We start from the raw sequence: 13,451 nt of genomic DNA, 5'->3' as shown, positions 1-13,451 counted from the left end.
AACATGTATTCGGATTATGTTGGGTAAAAGTACTTCAAATTCTATTGATGCAAATATATTTGTTTATTTTATATAATAATATATATATATATATATATATATATATATATATATATATAATGTATATAATAATAATATACACTATAATATATGAGTAATGTGTTCGTTTCGTTTCGGATCCGACGAGACGAGGTGGAACGTTAGCTCTAATACGTGTAAGTACATTTTTCTCTTTATTTATTAATTTTTTTTATCGCGATGACCTATTAACTTCATACAAGCCACTGTTTCAATCACTTCTCGCATATAATGTAGGTACTTACTGCAAATGATTATTATCATTTACGCAAATACTTAATAGATTTGTTCGATATCAATACCAAAATTGTGTTAGATTTTAATGTTTTTCTCACAAATATGTTTTGTATGAACGCCGATGTACATTAATTAATGTTTTATAGACATTACAGTATTGCTGATATCGCATATTATCTCATAGCTTGCATTTACAATAATATTATTCTCTTTAAAAATGCATCACAACATTCAAAACAGATTTAAGTTCAACTATAGTTCTTAGACTTTCGCCTGGACGGTGTTTAATAATCATAATATTACATTACTAATTGTTTTATTATTACAGTAGGTGTATTATTCTAAAAACAATATGTCAATTTTATAAAATATTAATAGTCGTCAGAGTTATAATTCTCTTCAACATGTCAAGGTGACAATTGAATATAATTAGTGTTTATGTTTTTTCCATGACAATTTTTTCAATAGGTAATAGTAAATTATAATATTATATGACAACAATGATACCCAATTACCCAAGAAATATTTTTACACGTCATTTAAAGGAATTTCACAGTGATTTTATACTAACTAAGGTTTTTTTTTTAAATTTTTACGATTCAAACATTATTATTATACAACTAAAATATATTACTTTTAAACACGAAGTTTAATTTTAAAATAAGCACATTCAAACTACATAATACAAAATTAAATAAAAGTTACCTACTACAAAGACATGTAAAATATTGAGTTTTCTAAAGTTACCATAGACTTATAGTTTAAGTTATTATGAAATTTTTTCAAAACTTTATTACGTGCATCATCTCAGAAAAAAAATTGTTTTCAACTTTTATCAGATCCATTTCATTACAATTATTTAACTTGCATTGAAGAATTTATGTTTGGATACAGGATTAAATATGAAAAGCTTAAATATCACAAAAATCAATTAATAAATGTGATTTTTATTTATCATTATGTTATGCACTGTATGTTAGACTATTATGAAAATGTTTTACAAATATAAATAATTTGAGTTGGTACAAAACCAATTTTTTATTTATGTAAAAAATATTCACTCAATATAATTATGAACATTTTAAACATCTCTTAATGTCTTTACTCTCGTTTAAATAAGGTAATTATCTATAGTTAAATTTCGTTCTATAATATTTAATTTATTTTAATCAGTTCCCTGTTGATTAATATGCTTCTTTAATAATGATAAAAAAAGTAATAGAAAAATTAAAAAATCGAGTGAGAGAATTTGAATTTACTGATGTCAGTATACTCTTAACTTCATATTATTATAATTTTATAAATTATATTATTAGTAATAATAGTTATAATAAGTAAATAAGTTAAAGTAATAATGTATTACTTTAACTTTAATACGTTAGTGTATAAAATATTACTGAAAATCAGGGCAAAAAAAAATTATATATAATTTATCAAGATTAATATCTAGCTACTAAAAAATATTAGGATAATTCAATAGTTTAAAAGGCAAATGGAAATCTAAATACAAATATTTATGGTTACATTTTTAAAATTTTTAAAATTTTTATTATGATTGTTTTGTGATGATTTTTTTTTTTTTTAAACGTTCTTAATTTTTAAAACTTTTTCTTAAATCTTATTTTCATTAAATTATTGTATTGGTGGCAGTAATTTTTTACTATTCTTATACTGTAATCACCTGTTCGACAGGGTGTTTGAGCACGGCCAAAAAAAAATGTAATAGATAAATACTTTATAGTTGTATATATTTTCATTCCACCATTATCAAAATATTATTTTCCGTAAATTCATAGAAATCATTTTTAATGTATTTTGTACACGTTCCCGACGTGAGCAAACTGTCATGATCAGATTACGTTTGGAAGATTGTTTTAAATGTTATCAGCTGCAGTATGTTTTAAATTTCCTGAGTATATACTTCGTGTAATTCTATGCTCCTCTATCCAACCTCATTTTCAAAGTTTAATACCAGTGGTTTTTAGATGTTTGTAGTGTGATCACATTGTATAAATGTATACAGAAATATTCAAAGGAAAAAGTTAAAACATAATTTCTCGATCAAACTTTAAAGCAAAATAAAATATATTTGAATATTTGAGTTTAGGTAAAGATTTTATTTTTTATTCTAGTTACCTTGTACGATGTATACAAATATCACAATAAATTTTATAAACTTTGTGATATTGAAAATAAAACAATTAATTTATTAAATACATTTCTATATTGTACTAGGGTTTCCACTTATCAGTTATAAGGTACTTAATATTTATTAAATCAAGTTGAACTTTTTTAATTAATGATATAAATAATTAATATTATGAACACGTTTTTTGTAATTTTTTTTTTTTATCAAGTGTATAATTTAATTAATAAACAGCGGAAATGGTTAATAATATTAAATCGAAATTCATATTTATAGGATCCTATTTGTTTGTGCATCGTGATATTTGAACATGTGAGGTAAATAAAAAACGTACTGCGATGTAGGAACATATTACTTCTATTTATGAGTTGGTGGGTATTAATTTTTTTGAAAATCAAATTAAAATGGTTCAACAAAATGTTAAGGGCCAAGACAAAAATGATTATATTTAAATGTAAAACACATTATTCGTTTATAATAGATGTATCTTATGATATTATCGTTTAATTATTAATATTTCATAGTTTAAATTTATTTTATTAATCAGTTTCTCATAATTTTTTTCAAAAGTTGAAAAATATTAATTTTATACAGTTGATGTTTATTCACATAGATACTTACAAAATTATTTGATACAATAATTTTTTATTATATTACCTTTCAACTATATAAATTCATTATTTAATTATAATTAATTTGAGCATCTATAACGTAGTAAGTCTAGACACTAAATTTAGATCGACAAAATTAAAATGATACTCTTTCTATGTGAGTAGCAGGAGAGTACATAAGATATTAAGTGAATGAATAATTGAATATATTTTTAAATATCTGAATATATAGCTGTATTTTCTTAAAAAATTGTATATTACATTAAAATGCTTCAATATATTATATTAATATATTGTACCTATTTATAGTATAGAAATTCTAAAATAAAAGTTGACGATTTATGACTATAGAAGACTTAAGTGTATAGAAGCAATAGAACAAGGACGTATATTTCATGTCTGTGATTTATTAGGGAAAATTTACTATTTTATAACAATAGGTAGGTACATTGTTATTGACACGTTATGATTGCTTTCCATAGAAAACAATTGATTTTCATCATCATTTATTATTTCTTTTCTACTTTTTTTGTAATCGATAATTATTTTAGTTGATTTAGTTGATTTTAAACGTTCAAATCCGATAGTATACCAAAATGTATTAAACTTTATTTATCACATTTTTCTACCCCTTACTCATTGACGGACAGTCATGAAAAAATACTTCTATAGCCGTATTCTTGTTAAGTGACGCCAGGGGATACTTTTGAATAATACTGTTATAGCACCACTCAATAAATCGACTGAAAATTGACGCTACTGCTATTGCTATAGCAGTGGTTTTTTTCAATGGTACCATAATATGAAAGACCAAGTTTTACTGTCCCCATACAGCGTAAAGTGACATTGGTTACTGACAAATTAAGGTAGATAAGATTTTTCCATAATATTTATATTGTAGGTAAATATTTCAGCCAATGGTCACGTTATCGAGGCTTCCTTCTTATTAATAATAATAATAAAAAACAGATATTATAATTTCTAAAAAAATGTTAGATACGGCAACATTATTTCTATTTATAATTATACTTAGACCTTAAAAAACTACTAATATTATTTTTGTTATACGTACATCACATATTTGATGTAGGTACCTTATGGGACACTATTGCTATGGGAGTACTAAATCATAAATTACATAATCATTGATAATTCTCAGTGTCCGCCTCAAGCCATATTTAGCGAATAATTATATATTGATTTTTTTTTTTAATTTTAAATTCTTCACATCGAGTCTTGTGCGCATCACCGATAAAACAATAATTAATTTGGTCTATATATAGGTACTTCCCTATAAATTCGATTATCAGAACAATAATGTATATGCTATATTATGTAATGCATGGTTTAGCCATTAAACTTTGATATTTCTGAATGAGGTTGATGACACATTATATTATGAATTATTTAGATTATTATTCATCTATTTTGCATTGTCGGTACATAATTATCGTATCATAGATCACCTATGTATGTTATATTCTGTTTCGATAAAATATTTACTAACCAATCTGACCGCTTGTACTCGGTTTATTAATAATCGGATTATGTATTAACCTCTGTATTGTGTTAGTCATTGTATATATAATTTGGCGTATTTCATTTTCGATACAAAAACTATAACACATGTTTGATAATAATAAGTTATTTTGCTTGTTTTTCAAATACATAATAATCATTACAATAACAGTTATCATTAGGTATAAATTTTCGCTATAATACATCTAGGCTTTAAATCGGTATCTAGATGATTATAGTTATTCATAATGATGTATATTATTAAATCACACTTAACTATATAGGTAACGAATACAAGACGATAAACTTTTCAACCAAATGTTAATTAAATCAGGGTGATAAGATTTGTCTACGATTTCAACGTTCGGCAACCTTAATTGATAAATGAAGAGTTTTCGCGTGGTGTTGTGGACATTTCAGTAGTTTTTGCGTAGATTCTAGCTTGGCAAATTTAATTACTCCACCACCAATTATAAATATACCTACAACTGAGCATCGTGGGACAACGCGTGGCATTTATATCAAATTAATTTTGTATTGAGCATTAATAATTATAACTTACACCTAATAGGTATACATTCTGACCTGTGTGATACAATGAGTATAGATATAGGTACCTACATGATTCGTGGAACAATGATTGTGATCGTTTAAAGCTTCGATGAAGATTATTAAATTAATTACATTTTAATCTGGGGTCTATGCCAAAACAATATTCTGATTTAAACTGAATTTTAGATATTATTTTAAACTTAACACATATTATAATGGCTCAATAATAGTCCAAACGACGAAATTAAAGGGTGAAATAGAATACGATGACAAAGGTTACACTACACACTACATTATGGGAATTACATTTGTAGCTTGGAATATTAAGTTCACTCCATCGTATGTAAGTCACGTTTAAACGGTATAGTCTTGTTCTTAAAACGTTCAAGGGATAATGATAAAATGTAAATTCGCTCGACAAAGAGCATAATTAATATTACTTTTAATTCTATTATTCAATACACCGCTCTTAAAATACAATCAAACACTTTCAAGTATAAATTAAAAAGAAAAACAATATTCCAAACGTTTTACATGTGAAATGGAAAAGGTGTTAATACATCTATAACTGCTAAAAGTACATACGCTAAATTATTTATAACATCCCTCTTTTTGTATTGAATCATTTACAAAATCATTCCCAGTGGTAGCGTTATTATTACTCGTAAAAGTTTCTCTAGAATATTTTAAGATATTCATAATATAGATACAAATCAGTGAATTATAACTCCAAAGAATTTCGTTGAAAATGTGAATGCATAATAAGTATTATAATAGTAATCTAATTCAGTTGAAATAACACTACAGGGTCTATGATAATTATTATTAAAGATTATGACGTCTTATTTGCAGTTGCAGTTCATTTACCTATAACTTCTCCATTTTTCGTATTTAAAATTCCAATACCGGCATAATTCATTTACACTATATCACCGAGGAAATTGACTGAATGAAAGGAAATTATTTATATTTCTTTATTGTAATGTATAAATGAATGCTTATGACCACACCATTCGTTGTAGTTACACTCGTTTAAATACCAATAGATTTATTTCAAACATTTTTTTAATAATTCGTAAAAGTTGTAGGTACGTAGGTATAATAGTTATTTGAATTACAATTTAATATAAATAATAATCATGAAATTTGGAAAAATACTGTTATCAGAACTTTCAATAATATATTTATTCAAAAAAATTTGAAATTTGAAATAATGTAAGCATAAATCAAAAGTTCATGGATAATAAATTCTATGTAACTCGAGTATGTAAAATAAACCTACATTAACTCTATATTGGCTACATTATGTATAATTTGTTACAAGGAAGGTGACTTGTAAAAAGTGTTATTATTATTATTATTATTATTAGGTAATTCGTGTTAAAAAAAAAAAAAATGTTGAATAGGTATAGCCTATGGAAAATATCCAAAGGTTCATATTGTAATGTAAATCGTATTATATCTTATTTATAATTGTAGGTATTTAATTGAGGAACTTTTTAACTCTATTAAGATTCGTCAAATTGATAGATAATATTATGTATGTAAACTGGAATCGCGTACAACTTTTTATGGTAGTATAATGATGCTCTCCTCTCGTGAGAATGCGATTTATTTTAATAGGATTAAAGTAAAAAAGCTCTTTTGAGGGATCAATTTTTTATTATTAGTATTATTTTAATCTATCAGTAATTCACGGAGTATCCTATGTTATAAATAATGAACGCAGATACGCGTACGATTATTACCAATATATTAAAATTACAATAACATGATACTATGGAATATCATAAAATTGTTATTATATTTTGCGGAAAATATATTACGATCGGTAACATCGTGGTTATAATCTTTCTCACTCGCTTGCAGAGTGCAGAGAGAGAGAGAGAGAGAGAAACTATTCTCTCTATAATCGTTTTACAAAAATATTCATGTGAGCTTTACCTTTGATCAGTCTCCGGAGTTCCTCAAGAGCTTCTGCCCGGCGTTCCGGCGTCTCGCGCAGGTCGTTCACGGCGCGCTCCTTGTACGATTCTTCGAAATCGGCGCCATCTTCAAACCGCAACTCGTACCCGGAGCCCATTTTCACGACTGGTCCGTACTTGTCCACTTCCATGGTATAATTGTTCGGGTTTTCGTTTCGCGTTCAAAATTTTATGATTTCAGACGTTGACGGACGGCGAATATGGTGGTCACTTACACCTCTAATATTATGATGTGCAGGTAAAACGACGATGACGACAAAATAAAATATTATGTACATACAACAGCACCTATAGGCTTCGTGTGTGTTGGCGGACGGATGATGATCGATGTGCGTAGTGGTTGACGACAAGACGATGACAGAACAACCCGACGGTTTTAAGCAAAAACCGTCAACAATATTACAACAGTCTTGCGACTAACCGGTACGGTGCCGTGCGTAAGTGCGAATGTGCTCGGTGCTCAGACGTTTGGTTGTAAATGGAATTGCAACACGACCGCTGCGGTGTTATAATAGCTAATAGGCCGCGATAATAATATTATTACCTGTGGACTGTGATAGTATTATTGTTATTATTATTACTATGTGTTACGTATGTCTGCAAGACTACGCTACTCCCGCCATCATTGTCCACCATCGAACTGGTTACGATGAACACTAGCGCCGACCAACCGGCGGTTTAACGGTCTACTATCGGGAATCTCGATTTTTATTTTATTTTTTTATTTCATACCCACAAAAGTATTACCGTGCACAGCAATCAATAATATACACATCACTATAAAAGTTTTATAATTACACGAGAATCTATTTGGTAGGTACATATCATATTATTGTTTTTGTAATAATTATAAATGCCGAGAGGCACAAACGAGTTGTTTGAGTCAAGTGTATTTAAATTGACTTTGTTCATTAATTTTTTATATTAACTGAACTTTTAACTTAATCAATTCAAATCTCATTGATATTAACTTAATAAATAAAGAGTGATTTTATTTATAAATAAATTCTCTTTGGGTATAATGATTATTATCCTGTCTTTTAGAACTAATCAAACATGATTATTTTTTCTTCTTAATTTATAGATAGAAATACTATACAATTTTCAATTAACTCTATTTATGAACTCTTTAATCTCAAACTTTCTATAGTATGTCTTTCAAAATAATCAATTCTCAGCTTTTTTACAATGTATTTGGTACCATATTATATTATTTTAAATAAAACAAAAAAATCAGGAATTCGTTGAATGTTGTATTATTAAAGTTATCCAGATAAAAATAACAGTTTCCAACATATTATGAAAATCGTACGGTACCTAAACATTTTTCCAGTGATTATTTTATTTTTTATTATATAATATTATTGAATATAAATATTTTATATTTATATAATTAATATAGGTACCGTAATCTCTCATTCCCTCTATCACAAAAAGTAGAAGGCAATAAATTAATGTAAAATTATCATAAACTTATAGTTATGATAAAAATTAAATATTAAATGTAATTTTCAAATTTTATATTAAAATTTTAAAAAATTGATATTGGATTCCTTAAGATATTATAAAGTTAATTCTTAAAATCTAAAACTTTAAAACTAAATCCAATTAACTGACTATTAAATCTAGAAAATTTAAATTATTTAAAGAATTTCCAATTAACTTAGTTTAACTTGGTTAGAAAATATCATTAACTTTCCCAGTCTTGGTTATCAAAGAAAATATTAAGCCGAGCCATTTATTAAACCGATATAATATTATGATGATACGATTAATACACCAATGCAGCCGTGGACAAAATAAATGTATATTGTATATAATCTGTCCTATTGCGAACAAGTCAATCATCAACTGAAAATAAGGAAACTGTTCGTTGAGATTGCAGTTGTATAAACACCTGCCATTTATATTTTCATTTTGTATAAACAGTTCACAATATTATTGACACAGAGGTTTTCTTTTGCAAAGTTCAAAGCAATAAAAGTAGAGTGAAACATTCAAACACTACACTTCAAAAAGTGATATATTTTTATATAAATTTTTTTTTTTTTAACTAAAATCATATATTACAATAAAAAATAAATATAATTTGTGACGAGTGTACTGGTTAGTTAGGCATGGAATTGATGTCGGTGTCATCATAGTTTATTGGTATTTTTTTTTTCAACTAGAAATTTGTAAAATCTGTTAATTTACAATTTATAATTTACAATTTTTTTTTTGTATTTTAAAGCGATTAATCATATTATGATTAATGTTGAGTAGATATTTTTTTCTTTATTCAAAGCGTTACAGTTCAACTCACTTGATTGAATTTAAAGAACAAGTATTAATTAATATCGTATTTTATTTATCCATCCAATATATATAAAAATATTATTTTATAAGATTAAGATAAAGTTTATAATGTATATAATATTTATATATTTATTATATTGTACTAGAATTATTTTTCTCTTATAAACAGAATGCGCTTCTGTTACCTGTCACGGTATAAGCCTGGTGTATCCTATATTTGAAGAAATATATAGCTATTAATACATTTTATCATATAAAATATGTCCACGAGACCAATTTTTTTTCGTAACACTTACATAAACCATAATCCAGTTATTTTTACGTCGCAAAAGTCATACTGTTTATGTTCGTCCTCATTTTTAAAACTGCGAGTGTAGGGTTACCTGGTTACTGCTTAAATTGTTCAATATCAACAGCTTAGGTAGGTACCAATTATATTTCATGCGTTTCTATTGTCTATAATATACACATATTATACAGGGTGTCCCGCGAGGATTCACCCATTGCAATATCTCCTGAAATAATAAATATATCATATTTCTATTTTTTAATTAGACTCGTGTAGACATGGGCTACATGTATTTTATTTTTTGGTAAAAAAGTTAAAAAAAATATTTTTATTTTTGAAAAAAAAGAGAATGATACCTATTTTATAGAGTTAATTTTGCTGAAAATTCTGAGCTTTCAACATTTTATTCTCATTAAACTCACGATTTTTAATAATTTTTTAGTTTATGGATATAACGGTGAAAACTGGTTTAATCTGGCAGTGCGGGACAGTCCCTCTCTACGGCTAATGGGTATATCCTCACGGGACATCATGTGTATCGTACTTTATACATGTAATTGTATAAAAATTAATTATTCAGAACTGTGTTATAATTATATTAAATTAAGTATAATTTTGTTTTCACATTAATAATTTTACATTGCAAATTTGGCTATAACTTATTAATATTTTAAATATTATGTTAATGTTATTTTGTTATTGTTTCATCACACTTACTTATTATACCATTGTATAGATTGTAAATTTACTATTTTTAATAAAAAAAAAATTAATAAAAAAATACTATGTATTTTTAGTTTTGACAATTTCAATAATTTGGAAATATTTTATTCAGTTACATTGTCAACATGATTTCTTTTTTCCTGCATAGACTAGGTAACATAATGTTGATGCAAATTCTATTGGTTTAAAAACTTGCTCAAGTGTATTTTAGTAACTAATTAATAATATTCGTGATTCTAATTAAGATTTTTAAAATTATTTTTGGTAAATAATAATATAATAGGTAGTACATGTTTACATTTTGCTGTTAATATATAAATATATATTTTTTTAATTTTTGTCTAATATATATACACTTTAATAGTAAGTAATTAACAAATAGTCAATACACAGAGCCGTATTACTACATAAGAGCTATATGAACTGTGCCTAGGGCACACCAAAAAATGGGAGCCAATTAATTTTCAAAATATTATATTCTCTATAATTTCCCATATTGTAGAGAAAGTGATTTAGCATGTCAATACGTAGGTAGTAATAAATAATAAGTTTTGAAGACTTCACATTTTTATTACGTTTTATAGTTTAGTCATTAAAAGTAAAACATCTTTAACCACTAATTCGATTATCTTATTTTATTGGAAATATTTGAAACAGTCATTTTTTCTTCTCAATATTTTCACTGTGATTTGAGTATATGATTGACGTGAAAAACTAAACACTTCAAATAACCACCAAAAACCATTGAGACAATATCAGAAATAATATGGTGGTATATATAGTCTTAAAGATGTTGAATACGACAAAACTAAATAAATATCAATAAAGTACCAATAAAATATTTACTTTAAGGTGGAAAAAAATTGAATTACAAGCCTAATCAGAGGTTTAATGTCAGATAGACAATGAATGTGAAAGAGGAGTTGGTAGAGTGTCCAACATTCGAATTCAATATATTCTAGCAATGTTTTTTCAAATTTATATCAACGCCAATATGCTTACAAATTTTCACTTAAATTATAGAAATTTACCTGTAGACTGTACGTTGTACATTCTATAGCTATTAGTAAAAATAATAATTTATTAGATAGTGGGATACAAATATCTCAATAGTCTTGAAATTCCATATATTTTTTCGTAAATCTTTGATTGGAATGTCAGTGATCGTGACAGTAATGAGATCAACTAACTTGTAAGTTGTGAAATTCCCAGATTTTCAATACATACAAAATACCTTATAGATTCCAACTATTTTAGAACTTTAGAACAAGTTCTCAACGAGGTCACTATCACTGAGATCCTGGATACGCTTATCAAAATACACATCAATACATTTTAAATAACTTTACATTTTTAGTCGTGTCATCGTACACTACTATATACATTTTTCTGAAAATCAGTTTTATAAATTGGCTATATTGAATACTTTGAAAATTTTTTTTATCAATTTTTAAGTTTTTTATTTTTAGTATTAAAAAATAAAAAACGTATACTAAAAATGTAGCGCAAGTGTCTATAAATTATATTTAAAAGACATTTTTTAAAAATATTGATTACAACAAAAGTTATTTCATTTATCAGATCTCCGTGGGACACCTGTATATATATATATACATGCTTAATGTCCACCTAGATGATGACAAAATCTAATATTTTGATTTATACTAAAAAAAAATAATTTTAAATCATTACATGACTACACAATTTCTAAGTTTCTAACTCAAGCAATTATGATTCTAGGACTTCCCTATAAATGTTCTACATAGGTACTGCAAATAAGTATTTGCGTCCTACATATGTTACGTAATAGTATTCTCACTAGAATATAATATCTTCTTCGTATAACCACTCACAAAAGTATAATTGATGAATATCATCATAATTATAATACACTCGTCGTTAAAATTAAATCATACATTATATAAAATGTGTACCTATTTTTAATTATGACATAAAAATAAAATAACTGACATGATATTTTCACATTGTGCAAAAAATATGTTCAATAAACAATGAAAAATGATTATTTTATGATTATATTTTAAGACTATAAGGTTTAACCATTGATTAGATCAAACTAAACATAATAAATATTTTGATGATAATGTACATTATAATATGTACAATTTGATGAACATTTTAAAGAAAATATTTATTTTTTTAATTCTTAAACAAAAAGTCTATTATATACTTCTATTTACATACCTAATTAGATATATTTTAGGTAAACCAATTTAGTTTAATACCTAAATAATTATATTATATAATAATTACTTATCAGGCTTAAGATTATTAATAAGTTGTAGTAATTAAACCAAACACCACTGACACTAAATCATATTTACAATTTATTGTTTCATTTTTTTATTAAAAAATAGCCAGTTAAATATAAAATATTAAAATTTGAATTGCTTATAATTATTAGTATTTATTAAAGTTGTGATAAAATTAAAAACAAGGGTTGTACCAATTCTTAACAGTTTAAGCTCTATGACGTAGATGCATATTTTACATATTTGATAATAATTAGGTATGAAATATTATGGAGAACCTAATTCCACGAGTCTAATAACAATCATATATAACAATATCATATTTCTATAATGTGTGGAATGAAAACAAAACTAAGAATTATTTTATTCATAGAGAAACTTATATCTTTTTAAATACCTATCACAGATATTATTGTATGTCGTACATAGCTTGAGTTAATAAAATTAATTTTTATGGCTTTAGTTTTTTGGATTTATCTGTGATTTCATGAAAATCTAGAAGGTATATAAACTTTAATACGCGATTATATGAGTATTACATTAGGTATCAGCTGTGTAATAATTACTGTATTAAGCCTGCGGATTTGTTAGGACATTGTAGGCATCTTTAACTATTACCTTCTAGTTGGTTATTATGTTTAAGTATTATTTAAAATGCAACACTAATATACATGTAAGTTACAAGATGTAACTATACGTCTTAAGGAATAATACTTAAAAATCCGATGCAAATTATCAAAA

General features: G+C 25.7%; 1 protein-coding gene across 2 annotated transcripts in view; it reads right to left on the bottom strand.

The window, feature by feature from the left end:
• LOC107169960 (alpha-tocopherol transfer protein-like) overlaps window positions 1-7,689 on the bottom strand; it is a 41,026-nt gene extending 33,337 nt beyond the window's left edge. The window contains exons 1-2 of one of the 2 annotated variants that reach the window (XM_015520047.2): window positions 7,408-7,689; window positions 7,087-7,346 (exon numbers count right to left, since the gene is read on the bottom strand). In XM_015520047.2, coding sequence (XP_015375533.2) covers window positions 7,087-7,258 — 172 coding nt within the window. In that variant the 5' untranslated portion in view covers window positions 7,259-7,346; window positions 7,408-7,689. Of the gene's footprint in view, window positions 1-7,086 lie in introns of both variants that reach the window. The other variant, XM_015519968.2, reaches the window with a different exon arrangement.
• Between the last annotated feature and the right edge of the window lie 5,762 nt (window positions 7,690-13,451).

This window comes from Diuraphis noxia, unplaced genomic scaffold, assembly GCF_037042655.1.
Source record: "Diuraphis noxia isolate RWA-SAM2 unplaced genomic scaffold, SU_Dnox_SAM2 contig0001, whole genome shotgun sequence".
In the NCBI taxonomy this organism is placed as follows: Eukaryota; Metazoa; Arthropoda; class Insecta; order Hemiptera; family Aphididae; genus Diuraphis; species Diuraphis noxia.
This window is presented reverse-complemented; position numbering and strand designations above follow the sequence as displayed.